At 39.5% G+C, this 21,595-nt stretch overlaps 2 protein-coding genes across 3 annotated transcripts in view; one reads left to right on the top strand and one right to left on the bottom strand.

Annotated features, from left to right (window-relative positions):
* Window positions 1-11,029, bottom strand: part of rbks (ribokinase) — a 39,414-nt gene extending 28,385 nt beyond the window's left edge. Inside the window, exons 1-3 of one of the 2 annotated variants that reach the window (XM_071471104.1) lie at window positions 10,900-11,029; window positions 8,765-8,826; window positions 116-248 (exon numbers count right to left, since the gene is read on the bottom strand). In XM_071471104.1, the coding sequence (XP_071327205.1) occupies window positions 116-248; window positions 8,765-8,823 (192 nt within the window). In that variant the 5' untranslated portion in view covers window positions 8,824-8,826; window positions 10,900-11,029. Of the gene's footprint in view, window positions 1-115; window positions 249-2,008; window positions 2,128-8,764; window positions 8,827-10,899 lie in introns of those variants that run through there. The other variant, XM_071471105.1, reaches the window with a different exon arrangement.
* Window positions 11,030-11,161: 132 nt separating this feature from the next.
* The window catches only part of babam2 (BRISC and BRCA1 A complex member 2), a 75,452-nt gene continuing 65,018 nt past the window's right edge, over window positions 11,162-21,595 (top strand). The window contains exons 1-4 of the mRNA XM_071471103.1: window positions 11,162-11,268; window positions 11,898-12,053; window positions 14,142-14,218; window positions 17,180-17,274. Coding sequence (XP_071327204.1) covers window positions 11,917-12,053; window positions 14,142-14,218; window positions 17,180-17,274 — 309 coding nt within the window. The 5' untranslated portion in view covers window positions 11,162-11,268; window positions 11,898-11,916. The remainder of the gene's footprint in view (window positions 11,269-11,897; window positions 12,054-14,141; window positions 14,219-17,179; window positions 17,275-21,595) is intronic.

Consider the following 21,595-nt stretch of genomic DNA (forward strand, 5'->3'; position numbering starts at 1 on the left):
GTTTGGACAAGCAAAATAACCTTTTTTTCTACAAACACAAAGAAACACAAAGTAACACACACTTTAACACAAACTGATACAGAGTATGGCTGCAAACTTGACTGCGCTGTCATACCTTGCAGACCATAGCAGTTTTGGCTCCCAGTCTGGCAGCCTGTATGCACTGGTTGGCCCCTTTTCCTCCAAAGCCGATGAAGAACTTGTGACCATGGATGGTTTCCCCTGCTTTGGGTAGCCTCGGTGCCTGGCTGAGGGGACAAATAAAATAATAAAAAATAAAAAAAACATTCAGCACAATTTTAAGGAGCACGCAGTCACAAAAACAACCTCATGGTATTTAGGGAACAAAAAAGAAAGAGTCCGCTAGTTAAAGGAATGCTTAGCTTGGATTTTAAGGCTTTTTTCATCTCGACAGTCTCCTACACTGAGGATAAAAGTTTGCAAATTTTTCCATCAAACTTTGCAAATTGCCTTTTTTTTCTTTTTCTGTGAGTGTTCACCAAGGAGGTGTCAAAATGTGAAGCTAACACTTCAGGGCCAAATCTTTCCCTGATGAAACTACGGTATGTGTTTATCACTGGAAAATGTGCAAACACACACAAACAAGAGGTTTCTGTGGAGTCTGCGGAGGATTATATCTCAGTGCTTCATTGATTTGTTTGTGGCAGCCCACCGCAATATCAACACTGACCACAAATTCAATTTCTTTACTATTGCAAATGGGTAAAAAATTCTTTGCAGAGCTGTGCATTGATGCGTTCAGCCGCTCATTGCCCCGGTCTTGCTCTCACTCACAAACACATTGACAATGAGCCTTTTGTCACAGTCGGACTGGCCATCAGGAACCCCGCCGCATCTGTGGACCGTCCATGATTTACCATCTGTCTCTTTACCGGCCCTCACTGTGTGCCTGTCATTCCTGGTGCGCAGACAGTGAGTTCTGCATGGCCCACTGGCCAATCACAATTTGTACTAAACTGACTTGGATCTGGTTGGTGAGGGTTGTTATTTGTTTAGCACAATGTGAAGCAATGGAGCTGCAAATATTGTTATTTGTAATGTTTATGTGTTATTTATTTGTCATAAAGTACTTGGCAATCAAAGCATTCGCAGTGGAGCACCTTAAACAGTATCGCAGTTCCCTCTCTTTTCTAAGATCATTTTCAAGGACTTTTCCAGGACATTTTCAGTAATGATCCAGCTCATATCACAGGATACATCAATGTGCTCGTATCTGTGGAAGTCTGATTTATATATTATATATTTAGATATCATATATTGTTTATATTATTATTATGAAATCATCTTTTACATGCTTTATTAATTATGAAATTATGACAAATTGTTTGCAATTGCTTGGCAAGTGTTATGTAAATAAAATGTATCACAATTATCTTTACTTCCCATTTATTATTATCCAACTCTCAGCAGCAACCCTATAAACCTAATAAAAACTACCACAGTTAGCAGCCAAAGGTGACTTAAGTACATTTAAAGGATAATGTAACAAACCTGCACACACATGATGTAACCTCGGGGCATGTTCACAAAATTTCCAAACAGAACTGAGAGCAGCCTATTAAAAATACTGTCGTCCATAAACTAGTGTACCATTTGAACGTCAACATGAGCTTGAACAGGAGGATGTTGAAATAATTTTCCAGGACAACACGATATTTTCCAGGACATTTTACTTCTCTCATTCTTCACGTGTTTTCCATGACTGGAAAACTGGTCAGCTGTTTTCCAGGTTTTCCAGGACGTGTGGGAACCCTGAGTATCACTCAATCATTAAGACAGCCCCCTCACCCCTCTGCCCTTTGGGAAACATTTTATCTTTTGGTCATGTGAGGATAAACCAAATGCAAACCTTTTCACAGTGGGCACAGGGAGTTTTTCTCCCTGTCATATTTTCCAAACTTAAACACAACAGAAGCAATAAAAACACAGACAGAGACTGGGGTCAAAAACTGCTTCATCACTCCAATAAGTAGACAAGATACTTTACCTAGACATTCAGTCACATATACCCACGCAAGTGTCTTCAACTTTGCAAATGATGCAACCAGCAAAACAAATGTCTCAACTTGACACTGGCCACACCAGTAATGCCTGACTCATCGGGGTTAGGTAGCCCCTCCCCTCAAGGTTGATATGCCACAGGTGGGCGCCCTCAGGACAAGCTGTCTGTTCCCTGATTCCTCCAATCACAGAGACACGGTGGGTGATGAGTAACATGGGGGAGAGACGACAGACAGCTTCATACTGTATGTCGGAGCGCTGTGGTTTGGCCTCAGACCAGCGCTGCCCAGAGCCCATGGGTTTGCGGACGGCAAAATGTTGTCGTAAACTTGTTTTTCACCCTGTTGTTGCTCTTTTTTTATGCTTGTGTATGTGTGAGCGTGTGTTTGTGGCAGGTGTGCTATTACAGTAAGTTCACTCAATCCCAGGATTTCCAGTAAATGAGACGCCGGTGGCAAACACTGGAGGCTGTTATAAATGCTGCTGTTTTTGCACCGGCGTGTGAAAACACTAAAATGCCCAAAGCTATAACAGGATGTGGGGTCAGTGAGGCTAAAAAGTGGTGAAAAGGAAACGGAACAAAGGTCAAACACAAGCGCACACACCTCCTCAACACACACATTACCTATTCTGCTTCTTGGTGCAGCTGTCTTACTAAATTTTTCCCACCTGTGTCACCACCGTGTGACTTCTGGTGGGAAAAGTGGTGCTTGCTCACTCACTCCTACATCTACAAAGTTATTCAATTTATTAAGAGGCTATGTTTAGTCAGGAGAAAACTTTTTTTTAGTGGTTACCATGTCCATATACCAGTAAACATGCCTTATACACAATGTATAAAACAGAACAAAAATATTGCAAGAATACAAAAGACATTATTAAAATACATTTCTCTCAAAATGTCTCCAGTGTCCTTCATGAAACCCACTCAATGCATGTCAATCATAAAGAAAAAAAGGGATACCACTCTCACATGTGTATGGTCAATATGACTAGCGTCTTTGTGCTAAGCTAAGCTGGTTAGCTTAGCTGCCACAAACACACTCTCACACATACACAAGCATCAAAAAAAGAGCAACAACAGGGTGAAAAACAAGCTTATGACAACATTTTACCATCCACAAACCCTTTGGCTCGGGCGGCGCTGGTCTGAGGCCAAGCTAGGCTGGTTAGCTTAGCTTCACTTCAAATCTGGGTGAAACAGATTGACTCTGCCTTAATGTAATAAAATAAATAAATAGCAGCACCTTAAACACTCACTCACAGATTAACATATTCTATCTTACTTTTTGAATACAAGTGTGAGGTTGCCAGACTCACAGTGGAAACAACATTCGAGGAAATCCAGACAAGAAACAGTCAGACACACAACCACCAATAAGACCACAATAAGGCCTAAAATACAAAGAAATACAAAAGACCTAAATCTCAGTCAATAGACTTGACTGATTTAAGAAGAAAAGTGAAATGTTAAAATTATACTGACATAAGCTAAGCTAATTGTGGCTCTTGCTTAATACTCAATTGACAGATATGAAAGTGGTATACATCTTCTCATATAACACTCAGCAAGAAAATAAGTAAGTGCATTTCCTAAAATGCAAAACCATTGTTTTATGATTTTTTATGATTTTGACAAACCACCTGTGACCATTTTCTGTTAGAGGCTTTATCCTCTCAGTGAGTTCTCCCGGTGTCTGAATCCATTCATCCTGATAACCCGTTTATGGTTCTGAATCTAGCTCTACTTCTTCTTTGGTCCTTTCTTTAGTGAAGTGCATGATGCCAGTAACCTGACTGACAGAAAGTCTTTTTGCCAGGTGTTAAGGCTGAAAGTATTATCATGTTTTTTTGTGTCCCTCCTGCACAGGTCAGAAACCAATGTTCTGCCTTCCTATTTTATAAAAGTGCTGAGAAACTGATCTGCTGTGTGTCACAGTTAGTCATGACATTTGAATGCTCATGACAACTGTTAAGATACTAATTTTTGAAATTGGTGATAATTGACGAGCCCCACCTTTGTCAACACTAAAAACACTGTCAGCTTTAAATTTGAACCTAATGACTCCACATTTGGCTGACAGCCACCTGAAGCCGGATAACTGGCAGGTAAGATAAACAGATTTCCAAATTCTTAAATAAACCCACCCACGCTTCTTCATGCCCAGAGAGACACTTGGCTATTGTTGTCTGTGGTGAGTGCACCAAACAAACAGGGCAGTTATGTGCTAAAGTGCAACCTCAGTGCATTTTCTCCCACGGAACCAAAAGGCCAAAGCAGGTGTTCAGTGACGTGAAACGTTTGCTCTAAGGCTGGCTCTTGTTTTCCTCGCCTCCGTCTCTATTAAAGTCATTCCTCAGCTGTTGGCGAGCAGCGAGGGGAAGTAGAAACAGACAAAAACAAATTGAAATGCTTGTTTTCCAAAGTTTAAACTAGAGCTTGTCTTTCTGGTTTCAAACACAACCTTCCAATTCGGATTTATCAGTTGCAAAATAAGTCACAGTCACGTTTTAGCCTGTGTTGATCAATTTTTTCTAAAATGACTGATAACGTTGATGACGTCACAGAGCACACGTTGTGACTCAGACAAGTGGTTTTTCAACTCTATGCAGCGTTAAGAGGAGACGCTTTGTTCTCATCTTGTATAATGTTTCTTGTCCACAACGTCTCTGTAGCTGAAGCTCCAGTAAATCAGGACAAGGTGAGGGGACCTAAAGAACAGGTCGAGCAAAGACAGCATACCTTACACGGACACTGCAAGCCACTGTGCCAACAAGAAGTGCAGTGTCAGAGTAGGATGTGGGCGTTTTTTTTTTTCTTTTTGTGTGTGTGTGTGTGTGTGTGTGTGGTCAGAGCAGTTGTTGGAGACATGTGCATATTGCTATTATTTGCCTGATGGTCAGAAATAGCAGATTTCAGGGGATGTAATCAGCCACTTATCAACCTGTTCTGTGTCTGAATTTGTTGGTGCTTATAGAAACATCACAGCTTTGTTTCATGTTTTTTTTTTTTTTTTACATTCACATAAAAGGCTGTCAGACTGAAACATAGTCACATGGTCTGAAAAGGTTATATTGAAACATTTAGCAGACAAATCAAAGTAATCTTGATCTTTGAAGAATAAAAGCAAAACAGCATTAATGGTAACTAGGAAATAAATTTCATTATTATTTTCTTGATTAACTGACTGATCATTTGGTCCATAAAATGTTAGCTCATGGTAACTGTTTCAGATGTCCAGTTTTATCTGACTAACAGTCAGTTTACTGTCGAAGAAGTGTGAGAGAAACAGAAAATATTCACATCTGGGAAGCTGCAACCAGTCAATTCTTTCCATTTTTGTAGTATTCTTTAAAGATTTGTCAATTATCTAAATTGTTGCAGCTTAATTTTCGTTCAACTGATTAACGGAATAATGTTAATAACCAAGATTATGAGCTGAGGAATCTTTTGAGATATAGTTGGACAAAGGATTATGAGTTCACGAACAGAGACTCTTCCAGATTTGTGACTCTTGGCTTTAGAGCCATTGTAGTGGAAACATTAAATTAAGGTTTGATCACTTTGCTTTAATAGAAACAATCCTGTGTTTCTTCTCCAGAATTTTTGGAAACTCAATGAGCAGGTGAAAAGTGTCTCCACTCAGAAAGCTGTGGCAGTAGGGGGCACTGTATGGCTTTGAGAATGGGTTAAAAGCCTGAGCAGCTCTGCTCCTCCTCTTTGTTCACTGCATATAGTAGATAATTAAACACAACCTTTTACTACCAAACAACATGCTGTAAAACAGCAGCACAGTTCTCTGCAGCCTGACTGATACACTTATAGCTAAACTATAGAGACCTGAGCGTATAGCAACACAGAAGCAGAAAGAGGCACGACGTGAGCGTGTGTGTCTCTACATGTGTGCCTACGCTGTCTGTCAGTCAATTGTACTGCCACCCAAACACTGGCTGTTCAAGACAACTGGATTTCTAACTTCAAAGCCATGCATATCACTTTGAAGGGCTGTGAATGTATTCCAACTACCCTCCCCTATCCGCATTCTGACCTCCATCCAAAAGCCCCAACCCCACATACACACACACAAACACACATGCACGCACACCCTCTCCAAAAACAGGCCATTTCCCGTTAGCTTATTAGGGTTTTAATTGACGACTCCTGCCCTTCAAAGCAGAAAGTCATTGGTTGAATTGCTAATGAGCAACAAAATAAATACTTGCGTGAAAAGCCCCAGTAGGAGAGGGCATATGTTTTTGATAAGTGGGCACTAGTGGAACAGTCTGAGCGACAACTTGTGATGTGACAACCTGAAGGGGTGCGTGCTCTTGCAAGAATGCCAGAAAACTTTTCTCCCAGAGGCACAGGTTGTGGTTGTTTATTCAGAACGCCATTTGCCTGCACTCAGGTGACAGTTATTTTCATATTAATATATAACACAAGCTGTATGACAAAACAGTTGCACAAGCTAAACAAACATGATTCTTCACTCTGCCAGGAGGGCATTTAGTTGTACTGATCCCATGGAGACTTTTGACAATGTTTTTACTCTGTGTCTTTTGAGATTGTGTCATTCCTCACAAAGGTTTTGGTAAATGAGGGTGACAAATTGTTTTCAACTAAGCCTTTGTGCTGGAGTTGATGACTAACTGATTTGTGGGAATGGATCCTGCTCGGCTCAACAAATCTCACCATGCATAAGGATGATGCAATGCTGACGTTTTAGTAAGCAGTAATTATACCAGATCATTTGCACACTTTGATTCTGTGAAACAGAGCCAGGTTATCATGGGATGGTCACACCTGAATCGTCTGTCAGTGACTAGATTGATTATTCAGTTTACAACCTGCAGCAGTAATTAATTCATTTTCATAGCTTAGTACATAGAACAGCAGTTGTTTGTGCAACTGGCAGCAAGTGTTTTCAAATTTAAAGTATTTAGCAAAAGGATTAGAACCGGAAGTCTGCCCACCATTAGCCCAATGGCCTAAAAGCTGTTGGACCAAACTCTGTAAGACCACAGATGTTCTCTATAACATTTTGGGCTTTTAGGGCAAGTACTGAAAATGCAGCAGCATTATCTAACTTTAGACCACTTCCTCTATTCTTGTGTAGACAGGACTGCACAGTCCATTTCAAGCCATGGTGGAAAACACCCTTCAGCCCATATGCAATATTTTCCACAAGCCTGCATGTCAAAATAAAATACCTCAAGGAAAAATTGTGGTCGTGATGGTTAATAATAATAAAGGGAAACAATGTTTTAAAGAAAGACAATTGATCATTTTCTATGCCCTAGTCCTCTTACTGATGCTATGCTTGCTATGCTTGTTGCACATTCCACTCATACACAATGATAACATTTAACCACTTGAAATTCTAAGTATTTTTTAAAACACTGATTTCAAACAGAGATACATAAAATCAGCTTTTTTCATTTCTAGCCTAAACTGTTAGTTTTTCTGTCTGAAATGACAAGCATTGCTGGCAGATTTTAGCTGTAGTTAGCTAGCTAATTAAGCTAATATTTGCTCCATAAGTTGGTTTCAAATTCCATCTCTGGTTGACCTTCCAATATTTCCTGCTAACTAATTTTATAACAAGAATCTTCTAGTTTTCACTGTTAACTTACAAGAGTAAAATGGAGTAAAATGTGCTTGGGTTGAGTGTAAACTTTCCCAAATACAAAAAAGAGCAGGACAGAGCTGCTAATGTTAGCATGAGCTCACAAAAAACATTGTGATGGACAATTACAAAATGGAAGGAGGGGGAAAGTACTGCCATTCTGTACATTTTCATTTGTGTGTTTTTGGTTTTGGAAATCCAAGAAAAAAGACACCACTGTCCACACACTATGAATGTCAAGTGTCACTCAGCAGCTACACGCACACTAGTTTGGAGAAGTCCATAATTTAACAGCTCTGCTGTGCTTAGTAACAGCTGCTACTGCTATGATTGGACAATTACTATGTAGCGCTGCAGTTTAGCAACAATGTATTAGTTAAAACAGTGATTTCCAACCTTTTTTCAGTTGTGAACCTTTAAAATGAAGCAATGTCCAGTTTGTAACCTGTCATCACATCATCACATTTGCAATAAGTTTATCTTTGACTTTTACTTCTTGGACTGATTCAATTTAAGTGTTTTTACTTAAAAGGCATAAACTAGAGAAAAGTTAAATACTTATAATACTTCCTCTTCTTTCCTCAACCTTTAATTTCTCATCTCTTAAATCATCTCTTGATTTTTCACGTTCATCTTGGGGCCCATTGGAGGATTCTGACCCATAATTTGGGAACCCCTGGGGTGATGGTTTTTTTCCTCCAATTTATAGAGATTATTATATACATAGATCATTGATTTATTAGATCGATTAATTTATCTTTTATCAAAAATGTATAACATATATAACAAATGAGTCTTAGAAATCTCTTCCAGCCCCACTAATATATTGCATGGAGCCACATAGGGTCCTGACCCAAGGGTTGAGAAACTCTGCTTTACATTTTTGAAATACATGTCCTAATATGGCAGTGAAAATTTGCCCGTGTGCTTCTTCCTGTTGGACCCACCTGAGGAAGCAGAGGAGTTTCCTGAGCCAGATTTAGCTAGAGATTTAGTTCTCAGCCTTCGCATAAAATATAACATAGATTTATGGCAGAGCGTGCACTGACACAACTTGCTTCACTTACTTGTAGTGATTTATTAGACAAGGTTAAATAAGAGCTAAATTTACTCACCTCACCAAGTCAGTCATACAGGAGCCAACCACCATCACATCGAAAGCCTCTTCGGTCATGATCTGATTAGGACACACATTTGTGTTATTTCTTTAGCAACAACACTCATTTCTGGGCATCAAACATCTTAAAGATTTTTCATTTGAATTATGTGCTGAGATTTAGGAGATTCTTGATTTCTCAACACTCGTCAAGCTTTTGCTGTGAAGCCTATTCATAAACAAGGACACAATCTAAAGCGCAGCAGACTCCTCGGGGGCATTTCAGTTTTCCCAACAGCCTCCAAATAAAAATCATTTGATATTATTTATCTTCAACATTAGCATGAGCTCAACTGAAACAAGAAAGAAGGTAAAAATAGAGCATTCATCGCTGGCTGAGTTGGACAGGCTCCAGTCTTGATGGGGGTGGAGAGGGGTGGGGGTTTTTCAATGCTACACCACGTGACGCCGCAACCCAGCAAAGTCTTTAATTAATTCAATCCTCAGCTTGTATCAGAGCTAATGCTAGTGTGTTAATCTCTTCAAATCTCTTCCTAGGCAGTGGAAGACTTGGAAAGCCTGGCCGCTGGCTGTAGGATGGCTCAATTCTCTCTCCTACATCTCACAGTGTATTGTCTTCCCTCTGCAGGCATGAAAAGCTAGCCTAGAACTGTAGAACTGAAAATTCTCCCTCGCTTACTGAATTATCATGGTGTAGCTGACCAATCTCAGGAAAGTGTTTGTCCGTGCAGCTGAACTATATGCAAAAAAAAAACCAGACTGTGATAACTTTGACAGATGATAATTATGTTATTCTTGCTGGGGTCTGTACTCAACAAGCATTTTCCCTTACGTCTGTTTGTGATTTTGATAATATTTTGATAAAATGTTCACCTGTAACACAGCATAACGTAAAACGTGTTTAACCATTTCACATTATCTACAGAAAAAAGTTTCCACTCAGCTTCAAGCTAAATACTACGTGTGCCAGATGAATGAATAAAGTCATGATTTGAGAGCTGGCACCCACAGTTTTGGGACTAATTGAACAAAGCATGTTCTAAAATGACTGTCATACATTCAAACAGTTTAACCTCAATGCAAATCAAAGGTGCACACAGTGGTTTAAACAATTTAGACTAAGCTGTAAGCAAATGTTGTTGGACCCATTTTAAAAAACTTGTAAGATTACATATTTTGCCTGTCTGGTTACGCAGTCAAGACTTAACTGGATAATGATTGTTATTACAATGATATGACCATTTATGTTTAAAATATACTTTTCAGAAGTTTAGACTATCATCACCAGAATATTTCTTTTACTGTCATCCCACCCCCACCCCCTGAGACACACACACACACACACACACACACACACACACCTAGTTTGTGGCTCTTTTCTTATTTCCAGGTTTCATATTTTCCTAACCATTTCAGAATACTCAAAACAAAACTAAACTGTAACTGAATGTTGAAGTAATAAGTCAACCCCTCGTGTCCTTGACTGAATTACACCAGTGATGGTTGGAAAATAACCAACTGGAGATATTTTGCTGTTGTTGTTTGTGCTGGATACTTCGAGAATTAGTCTGAATCACCACCATGAAGGTGGAATTTCCCAGTTATGAATCAGACCAGCTGCTCTCATTAGAAATACCACAGGTCCTCATCTCTCATTTTTATTTCAGTAGAGTTAAGTCATATAAGATTTCTTTTGACTAAATCAATAAACATCCCTGTATAAATACAAAAAGGGATGCATGTGCAATTACAGTACTTAAACTAGAACTTCATTCCCTTTGTACTAACCAAAGTATTACAAATAAAAAATACTTCTAAATAATGCAGTGTTGAATTGTTGATGTATTCACCTGTAAGATCAACTCCAATGTTATGTTAATAGCTAACCTTACTAAGCCTACTGCATTAATCAACAATGGCCTATATAAATTCAAGGAACACACTATGTAGTATGCCTTATAAATCCTGATTGTGCTAACAACGTATCTATCGCTGTCAGATTAACATCACAGTGTAACAAAATGGTTGATTAAAGTTCAAAGGGAATGTGACCAAGCTGAATTCGACGAAGGTTTAGGTCAAATAAATTATGTCGAGATGAAGTGTTGTTGAGAAACGCGGCACAGTAAATACCTGAAATTCAAATTTGCTCTTGCAGAGTGGACAACTGAACACCCACAAGTGACGGTCAATGTGCACAGAGACAGCTGCATATCGTTGTAGCTATTGCCAGACCTATCGTTGTCACTGGCCCATCGGTGCATATGCATTTAGTGTTGCTTAAAATTTTTCATGTACAATTATGTCAAACGATACGTGATTTATAGGGATATATCACCGAGATGTTTGTCGCTGGGAATTGGAGCTGTCATTTTATGAACAGGCACTATTACAGACGGCTAACTGCGGGGCTATCGAAAGGACCCAAACAACCGGAAATTTTGGGAGCATGAAGTAAACATTGGAGTTAACGCTCAAATTATCTGACTTCCTGCTCTTCAGGTACTTTAACACACATCTCATGATGTATCTGAATCGACAATAATGAACATGTTATAAATCGAGACAGCTGAACGTTAAAATTGTGTTAATTTGTTGCATCATTCTGTGGTAAGCTAACAGGGGCTAACTATACCAAGCTCACGGGCACTGACAACTTGACACAAATTGTGGTGAACAGACTAATTCCCCAACAATTAACAATTTACACTTGCTGAGGTGTAGGGCTTCAGCTTGTGGTTGTACTGCTTTGTGTGTTTTCCATGCAATGTGGCCAGTCTGCCGGGCACTTTATAATGTGGGAGCAGGGGCAAGCAGTCTCATAGCTAAATTTGTCTCCTTTAATTATAAATCGAAACATTCAGGAATATTGGGGTTAGTAAACATACTTAAACACAGATATAGTTTGTGCCAGTAAGCGAAAATCTCGAAACAGGAAACTGATTCTGACGCGCATACACAAATTTCCATGACACCAGGAAATGACAGATATAAATGACCGTACCACATACGTGATGTAGCTCACGTCCTTTTAATGCTCGGCATAAATACATGATTTTTTTCTTTGTAAAATATGGTTGTGGTAAATTTACGTGAAGGAATTTCCGTAAAGTGTTGCTGTGTCTCCACAGACTCCTCAGAGTGGATAAAATGAATAACATGTCCCCTGAGGTTGCACTGCACCGGATCTCACCTGAACTGCGACCCTTGCTGTGCAGCGTGGTGAGGAACGGCCGTGTGGGGCTGGACTCCACAAACTGTCTCCGTGTCACAGACCTCAAAACTGGGTGAGGTGTAGTTCTGCACCAAAACGTCCTTATGCAAAACACAGGATCCATGCAGTTTATTTTGCACTGCAGTGATGCTGCATTTAAGCGATTATGAGATGGGTGACATGCAAGGCAAACCCTGTAAACATTAAATTATGTTTGGCTCTGAAGCAGGAGTAGCAGCTAGTTTTGCAGGTATTTCTCTGAGTGATAACCTTATTATTCCTCAACATAGCAACGCGGGATAATACTAAAGTTTGAGTTAAAGCCATGGGTTATAGATTCCAATTTTATTTTTGAGAATTCGTGTTTTGGTTTTGTTGTTGTTTTTTTTGGTAAGGTTTTATACATAGCAAATGTTTAAAAGTTGCAACCACTGAGCTGAATTCAATAATGGAGAGTGAAACATTTAAACCCATGAATCTATTATTAGGCTTCTATATAACGTACTTTTAGCTCAAGTTTGCCAGTAGCATCGATGGCAACATAGTTTTAATCTCAGTGATTGTATTTTTATCTCCAACCATCTTACCAAAATGTTTAGGTGTTTACAAGCAACAAATAAACTGAGATGTCTGAAGATATCCATAAAAACAGCTTTGTTTGATCCTGTTATGTCACTGACGTGATGAGGCTTTTCAATGGATATTGGTCCTTGTAATGCAATGTGCTGTGTAAATGAATTGCATGGCCTTGCCTGCAAATTAGAGATGAAGTGTGGTTTTAACAGTGGTGGTTTCTATTCATGACGAACTAGGAACAAAATTGCATCAAGGAAATTGTCTTTAAGGAGAGTGGAGAATTGTTGGACTGAGTGTTGCTAGGCAAACTTGAATGGCACTCATGAGAGCGCATACCTCCACCAAGGCCAAACAATCCAACACAAAGAAAGTGATTAAAAATTCATGGATCCATCCCTTTAACCTGATCTGCACCAACATTTAACAGACTCTTCCCTGGACCATAACCCGTCACTCCACTGGTTCAGTACTTTCTGTGTAATCCTGCTGATGAATAAACAAACAAACAAACATAGGCGGGTGAAAACACAACCTCCTTGGTGGGGGTAATTAAACAACAGCCTGGATGATCTTGCAGTTGCACTTACAACTCAACACATCTCAACTAGTTACTAGGTCAGATCAATATACTTACTTACTTATGTATGACTACTCATAAATGACCTGTTTTGTCGTGTGCAATCACTGTGGTCATACTTTTGTGCAATAATCTTGGGACACTATGTGCAATATTTAAGACAGTACTTATTGATGCTCTAAATACAATGTTTTTTTTGTTTTTTTACTATTTATTGAAAATGTAGATAGTGTGTGTGAATGAGTGTGTGTGCGTGTATGCATAGTGTTTTTTTGGGGGGGGGGGTTGCACAGCAAATCTCATTGTACTATTTGGTGCAATGACAATAAAGCTTTTAATTCAATTCAATTCAATTTAGATTATTCTAATGTCATTAGCTGTTGAATTTCACACACATTTCTTGAGATGCCAGGTAACTCATATGATGATTTTAACCAAAATCAGTATGTTATACAGATATATTCAATTTTGATGATTTGTAAATGAACTGCACAAACGTGTGAATCATGTGTGTGATGTGCGTCAGGTCACATTATATGCCATGTTTTGAGCACAGCTTCCCACTTCAAATTCACCAGTCACCAGTTACCATTCATTGTTTTAATATAGATTTGAAAAAGAAAAACATCTTATTTTCTTGCTAAAATAATCAAATACCTCTGCAGTGGTTTATGTAAAAAAAAAAAAAATCACATACTCATCAGGTGCTTGTATTTTAAATGAAAAAAATGGCCATAATTAAAATACTTGCCTCTTTGTCGTCATTAAACAATTTGAAAATATATTTATCGTGTTTGGGTTTACTGAATTTCGTCTGTTCCAAACTGTTCTCCTAACATTCGTCTGCACACAAGGCTTTAAACCAACAGATTTGACATAAGAAGAAAGAGCTGTATTGGCACTGTGAAGAACACAGTGTTGGATTTTACTTGTGGATGTTTACTTGCATTGAAGACTGACTGTGCCTGCTGACCTTTCTCTGTTGTTTTCATTAACCCCCGTGTCCAGGTGTACTTCTCTGACTCCTGGTCCTTGCTGTGATCGCTTCAAACTTCACATCCCCTATGCTGGAGAAACACTCAAATGTAAGTCAATGAGGCTCTCAGGTTTAGCCTCTGACGTTGGTTGAATAAATTAGCCACTGAGTCTTGAGTTGATAAGTTATTGTTATTGTTGCTTTTTGATAAAATAATTTTGGGAGATAAACTATTAGCAAACATTGCTTTGCCTGTAGAAGTGAAAGGACTTGAGGCCAGCTAATCTCTCTGCAGTCTTTAAATCAGTCTGTTAGACTGTATCTGTGTCTGTATCAGTATTTTCTCAGATTACAGAAATGAATGTGGAACAGTTAGAAATGCAATTGTGCTGATTGGACAGTTTAGTCCATTTAGTCCATTTCCACAGATTTGTTTATTCTTTTTTAGACTGAGATGTAATCACTAACAGCATTTCAGTTTGCAGGTTGTCCACTGTGCTCAGGTTAATTGATTCATTATCTAGAGCAACGAGCCTGTACTCGGAAAAGTAATTTTATTTCAGATCAAACATATCTAGCCCACCGTGATTAGTGTCGAGAACTCCACTTCTTTCTCATAGCGGGCCAGTTTAAAGATGAGAGGTGGTTTCAGGTCAACACCAGCTGAACTCACCTGCTTCAATGTATACCTGAAACCATATTCATATTTGTATCCAGCCCCCAACTAAACAGAGCTATGCACAGAAGCTAAATGACTGGTTGTCAATAGAAATGCCAAATAAACATTCTATGTCACTTGAATAGGATTTATAATGAACCAAATGGCACCGTAAGACTGTTTTGTATTTGCTTAGCAACTTAGCACGCAGTGAGACCAAAAACACCCACAGGAATTCCATCACTACAACAATAAGATGAATATTTTTCTGGTGATGGTGATGCTTAATCAGTGAAATGATACCAGTAACATGATGTTTGTCCCTCTGAACTTTTACTGGAACAGTCTCTCGTTTCTGATGCAAGCCCCCACATCACAGACTCTTATGAGCCTGGCTCCAAAAGAACCCAAATGTTAAGAGCCTATAATGATGAATTAGAATGATTTAAAATTGCTGTTACTGTAGTTAGGTTGACTCACAAGACCCATGTCAGGCCCTTCTGTACACACACATCCTGGAAAGTTGCTACCTGTTATCATCATGTATCATATGTCAAGATTCATTAGGGCTGAATTGAAATTGTAATCGAAATTGCATATCAAGATCGCAGGAGCTGCACTTGATTTTTGTTAAAGGTAAGCCATGCCACAACATACATGAAGCATTGTGGGGTTGCTTGGGGGAAAAAAACCTGTGGCTTGTTAGGGGAAGTAGGATTTGCTTAATTTGCAAAAAATGTTCTAAAAATCTGTCCATGCAGAAATGGTTGTGACCTATATCAGGATATTGTGGCTAGAGTCGAGGAATGTGTAGAAGTAAGGTTTAACAACATGCAACACAGCTGTGGAGCTGCATGTAGAAGTGATTTGTCAACATCTGGATGACAGCGGGATGAGAAAAGTTCTGCCACAACATGTCAGCTTTTTTTTGGACGTAGTTCACCTTAAGTAAATGCTGAATGATAGGCCATGAATAATGATGGGTGGTTTCATTACCTGTAACAATAGAAATAATACTTCTGTGTAAAGGTGGGGTTTGTTTATTGTGAGTAGGCCTTGTAATCTTGTAGTCTTTGTCCTCAGGGTGATATAAACTATCATGTACAATATATCTGCTGTTGTTTAGGATGATGTCTTTGATTCATGGAGACATTAAAGTGCAAAAATAACTTCAGAAAAAAAAGACAAAAAAAAAAAGGCATTGTTGCGTGGCACGTGACATCTGTGCAGCTGTTGCACTCGTTGCTGTACTTTCTTGTGCTTTGCCTGAGGAAAATTTGTGCGACAAATGAAGAATGCAGGGCCGCTGGTCGGTCTCCGGACCTGTATCCTCTTGCACGCTAATAGTGGGCAGTCTGTGGACCTGCCCACTGTTGGCGTGCAAGAGCATTGCCCACTAAGTGCTATTAATGCACGCCCAGGCTCCTTCCACCTCGCCCTCTCGGCTGATACTGCTAAACAACAGTTTGTGGCCTCTGTTGTTTCACATATTACGCCCTCATGACCTCAATAAAATGTCTGGCTGAAACAGAAGTAAAACTTTGAGAAGGCCTGTTATGCAGCGACTAGACTGCACTTTTGAGTGAAGCCTCTCTGTATATAAAAGCTTATGTTATAACCTGTAAAGGTTGCACTTCCAGGAGTTCTATTTCAGTCTGGAACCATGCCAGCACGTCTCTGACAGAGTTCCAGTAGTTTGTAACAGATTTACAGCACATCCTCTCATCTTCTCATTTGACTTTTCACCACTGGAAAAATACTTCCATATGTGTATGTTTGTCTCTCTTTTTTTTTTTTGCTGTCGCTCCAATGACAAAAAAGCAGAACAGAACAGTCTTGAAGCGCACAAATAGAATTGTGTAACATAATATCAGAACATTGTGAACCAGACCAAGCAGTGTGTTATGTGATCATGTAACAGTGTCTTGTCCTTGCCCCAGTGAAGGCCATTTCCAGTTTTTATTTTGTCTGATTGCATTGGTCATTTATTTCTGCAGTTTTATTAATTTTTAGCACTTTTTTGTTTGACTATTTATTCAGATTTTTTATAAATAAACTTAAGCCAAACTTGCTTTTAGCAACGCTTTATGTGCACTATATAAAACAAATTCTGTGCACTCATTTTCACAGATCTGTTCGGCTTTAATGGTAAATGTCAAGTTTTCTCATTACTTCAGGTGCTTAATCTCAAAAGCCCCAGAGCTCAAATGTGTATTATGTTGTCAATGCATCCACTAAATGAACAAATGGCTTAACAAGCCATTTCATGCCAGATTCTGCCATCGAGACAGACTGGGTCAAGATTATGTTCCCACCACAGTTTCTCCTGTTTCAGCAGTGTTCTCCCCATCTTCCGAAATGAGGTCAACAATAATAATAATAGTAATAGTCAATTATCCTGTCTTCTTGCAGGGGATATCATATTCAATGCACGGTATCCAGAGCTCCCTCCAGATTTTATTTTTGGAGAAGATGCCGAGTTCCTCCCTGAACCCTCAGAACTACCGGTGAGTGTCTCGACTCATGGAAGGATCACTAATTGCATTTTTTCTGGTGGAATTAAAAAGGCTAATTGCAGTCAAGTATATGTTTGATATATGTGTGACCATTGTGTGTGATATTTTACAGTGAATATATGCATTATTTTGTTGTGCTGCACAAGAAAACAAGTTTACCACATCTTTGTTTTTTTCCCCGCTTTTTGAAGCCAGATCTTATCTTTTCATTTCCTGTACTGGATGGTCAGACACATGCTGATCCCAACTTCACTGATCCCACTGCCACATACACCCTTTGACAAAGCACACTAACCCTCTGCAGCCACTGTAAGAGTGCAGTGTTTCATAGCTGCTAATAATCATTTTCAATAATTGGCCTGTGCATTTCATTTTGCCATGAACTTTGTTTTGACTTACTCTTTATCTGCAAATCTGATTATCTCTGTGAAGCCGTGATTCACAAGGAAGGTAGCCTAAACAGGATAAATGGGCTGTGTGAGTTTGTGTAAAACATGTATGTGAGCCTACCCTGTAATTAAAAACAAGAAAGATCACCCAGCTCCCAGATGATTGGATTGAATAACAGATGATGTGTCTCATAATAACAGATTACAAGGGTCATGATGATGATGCCTGGCATCCAGGACTTTTACCTGGAGGGGAAATCCAATGCATTTGTTTCACCTTAGTTTGTATAACTTTTGAAGATTAATACCACACTTTTAAAGTTTTGAACATTAATATCTTACTCTTGAAGTTTCGAAAGAACATGTTTCCAGTGTTGATGTTTATTTCACCAGAAAATGTTGAGATAGAAGTCTCCAGGCTTGGCAAATAGTTTTGTCTAGTTTGAGAACTGGTTTTCAAAGACTGATTGCATCAGCACTGTTTGCTTCCAAATGAGGTGTGGTTTTAATGTTTGTATATTCATACAAGCTGCTGCCTGAGAAAAAGTGGTTACAACATGACCATAAATTCCAGATAATCCATATGCATGTTTTAACCACACTGGATTTTCTGTCGTCTTGTGTGTTTCTCTAACGGTCTGATCCTGGAGCTTTTGGATCAGACGGGTTTGAGAGGTATTAACTGCAAGTCAGGGAATTTTGCAAAGGGGTTACTTTCTACCTCATTCTAAAATGTGTTTAACTATTTGATTTCACTGTGGGCTTTAGTTTGCTTTCAACGTTAGGCCTGGGCTGTGTAAAACAGACACTTAATGTCAACACACCAGGAAGGAATAACTTTCTAGAAAGTCTGAAAGGAAACATTGGTCCAGACATGAAACCTGTCACTTAATTGCTTTGCCCTTCCTTGTCAGTGACTCAGGTTCTTTGCAAGAGTTTACACTCAGCTTTACGGCACAAATACATTTCACATACATACACAGCAACAACAAAATGAAGCCAGTTGAATGTTTGCACCAAATATTAAAAGGAGTAGATACACTCTTTAACCTCTGCTGAAAACTCTAGCATTTTAAAATTACCCTTTCTGCAATATGGGTGGTAGCCATGGTTAATGTTAAGGAAAGATTGTGCTTATGGAAACTAAATGTGGTTAAGTTACAGTCAGGATGAGGCAAATAAAGCTCTTGGTTGAGGTTAAGGAAAAATCATAATTACATTTAATAAAAAAAAAAAAACAAAACAAATGTTACTTCAGGCAGGTCCAAGATGGGATGTGATCTTGGCTCCTGCATGAAAGTCAGAAGTGCTGGATGCCCATCCACCACCCCGATACCAACACCCTTGGCGGGTTTTCAGGCATAAAACTGCCTTGTGTTAAAACAAGGGCTTCGTGGGCGTAAAGACTGAAAACAGCCCTGCATCAAAATATTAAAAGTGACTGTATTGGTCGGGGCTTGTTGCTTCAGGTGCCAGTGAAACACGATGAAATACGATCCAGAAAGTCCAGTTTGAGTGACAGATCCATGAGGTTGCGGGCAAGCAAAACACTGCTCAGTGGTTCATGAAACTCTTGCACAGGAATTCACAGTTTTGGACAGCTAAGCATGACTCATTTTATCTTTTCATGGTGATGATCACAAAGTAAATGGTAGACATACTGAGCTTCCAGGAATGTGCATTTGCTTGTATGTGATTGGCCGTTCCAGCCCCTTTTGCTAGATGATGTCACATTGCTGACCTGGTTCAACTTCTGTGACGGACCGGCCTCAAATGAATGAAGGCGCTGCTTTCTTTTCACACAGGGTTGTCGTCCAGCTGAACGCGGCATAAATAAAGGACACATTACCTTCTCCACTGGTACTGGACTATGATGTCCAACAGGGTGGTACAGAATCATTCAGCGTGGAAGTAATTTCTAGGGATCCTGGGCTGGACCTAGGGCTAGGAGATATGACCTTAAACCAATATCACAATTATTTCAAACTTTTGCCTTGATGTCGATTAATGAATAATGACCTTGGTGCTCATCAGTCTCTCTCTGCTTTTGAGCCGAGCACTGTTCATATTCGGCAAAGTGATTAAACCCTAAATGATTAAACAATCTCTGTTTTGCATTCACCACTGTCTGGTAGCTGTGATTGATAAGACCCAATCAGGCGGCGAGTCGGGTGTTATTGTTTCCAAAAGTTTCTGCCCGTCCAGAGTACGACACAACCCCGGAGTTTTCAAATTAAAATGGTTCCAGTAATGTTTCCAAAAGTCTCCGTTCTAGGGGCTTGGAAACTCTGGAGTTGTGGATGCCAGGAACAAATATAGCAAAAAGTGATGCATTTTCAAACTAAAACACATTAGTGTGGATGTAGCCAGAGGCTCAGTGTTTGCGCTCGTGTCATCCACATCGCCAGCTTCGCTTTGAGTGAGTGCAGACTTTCGTTAGTTGGACGGGACACCTGACTGAAGATTAGGTCGTATTTTTTAAGGCGACAGTTTATAAACGCACGCATTGGTGAAATTAACTGAATTAAAATGAGTAAGATTAGGTCAGCGAGAGGTTCTAAATGTCAGGATAATTGCCCAGTCCTAGCTTGACCTTTCATATAGTGCCACTCTCAGACCAAACATTCAGCTTTTCTAATGACAATCATCTCTTAACTTACCTCTAAACACACAAAGTTTACTCTGTGCCTCCAGCTGAAGAAGACTTACTGATATCCTGTAATACTGTCATCATACTAAGCTTTGGCTGTCCTTCTAACAAATCAGTTACCTGTTGAATATAACAGGAATGTCTGCTGGTTGAGAGTGACTCAGTATATGGTTGACGGGGGGGATTATTATTAGGCTTCGGTGGAGATCGGCTCACCGCTGAGTACTTCCTGGTTGTTGTTGCTATTAAGCTACCACCATGTAGTTATCCAGTGCTATATTTGAAACAGCCTAGCATGGAGGAGCTAAATTCCCCTGCTTGTGTCAGTGTCTGGGAGAAGAGAGGGGAGTATTGCTCACCCTCTCATAAATCCAGCTGTGCACATAAGGGGAAGTACCTCTGCTGAGCTAGTGCCTGGCAGCCCATCGCTTGTTTATTTTCTCACTTATATTCTCGCTGTGTTTTGCTGTTTTCATAATTCTCCTTCGGCCGCCTCTCTACCACAGATCCTCCTCTGGCACTCACTCCTTTTTCCTGTATGTTTTCAGTAAGTACATCCCCCTCTCATGCTCTAAATTCCCAGCAATTCCTTAGATTTCCCCTCATATTCCCTTGGAAATGTTTATAGTGTGAATTTAGAAACAAATGGACCAGGTGCCTGCACAATATTTCTTTGGGACTTGTGCAACATGGAGTTACAGTAACATCTTTAACAAAAAGTAAAAACATTATCGTGTGCCACTGAAATATGAATGAGTCTTGATACATATAAAATCCACAAGAGGCAGAACTCAGAAGCAATATGTTCCTGGACTTTTTCATCCAGTGGAGGTAAACATTAGGCTAATTTTAGGTCCTCTGTCAGTGGCTGGTTGAATTCCTGATGTCTCAGCAGCACATTGCTCTTGTTTACAGCCAGCCAAGGGTATCATTAGCTTCTCTGTTTAGACATGTGTTTTCCCTGCTGTCACCAGGCCTCGAGTAGGTTTGTTATCCATGTTTCTGTTTAGACAGAGAAACATGTTGCTGTTTCCAAAAAAAAAAAAAAAAAAGAAGACAGGACAAGAACATGCACATAGCACATCCAGTGCCAACCTAGGAAACTTCTTCAAAATAATTTCAGTATCAGCAAATTGGACATCCGTGGAGGAACATGTTGCCGTTAGAAGGTGAAGTAATGAAGAAATCCTGAAAACCTCAGTGATTATTAAGAAAAGGCTTTTCAATATTTAAACCACAACACAAGGGATGAAAGAGACCTAACTACCCCAGC

This window comes from Trachinotus anak, unplaced genomic scaffold (assembly GCF_046630095.1).
Source record: "Trachinotus anak isolate AG129_WGS33_773 ecotype Australia unplaced genomic scaffold, CSIRO_AGI_Tana_v1 ptg000033l, whole genome shotgun sequence".
Lineage (NCBI taxonomy): Eukaryota > Metazoa > Chordata > Actinopteri > Carangiformes > Carangidae > Trachinotus > Trachinotus anak.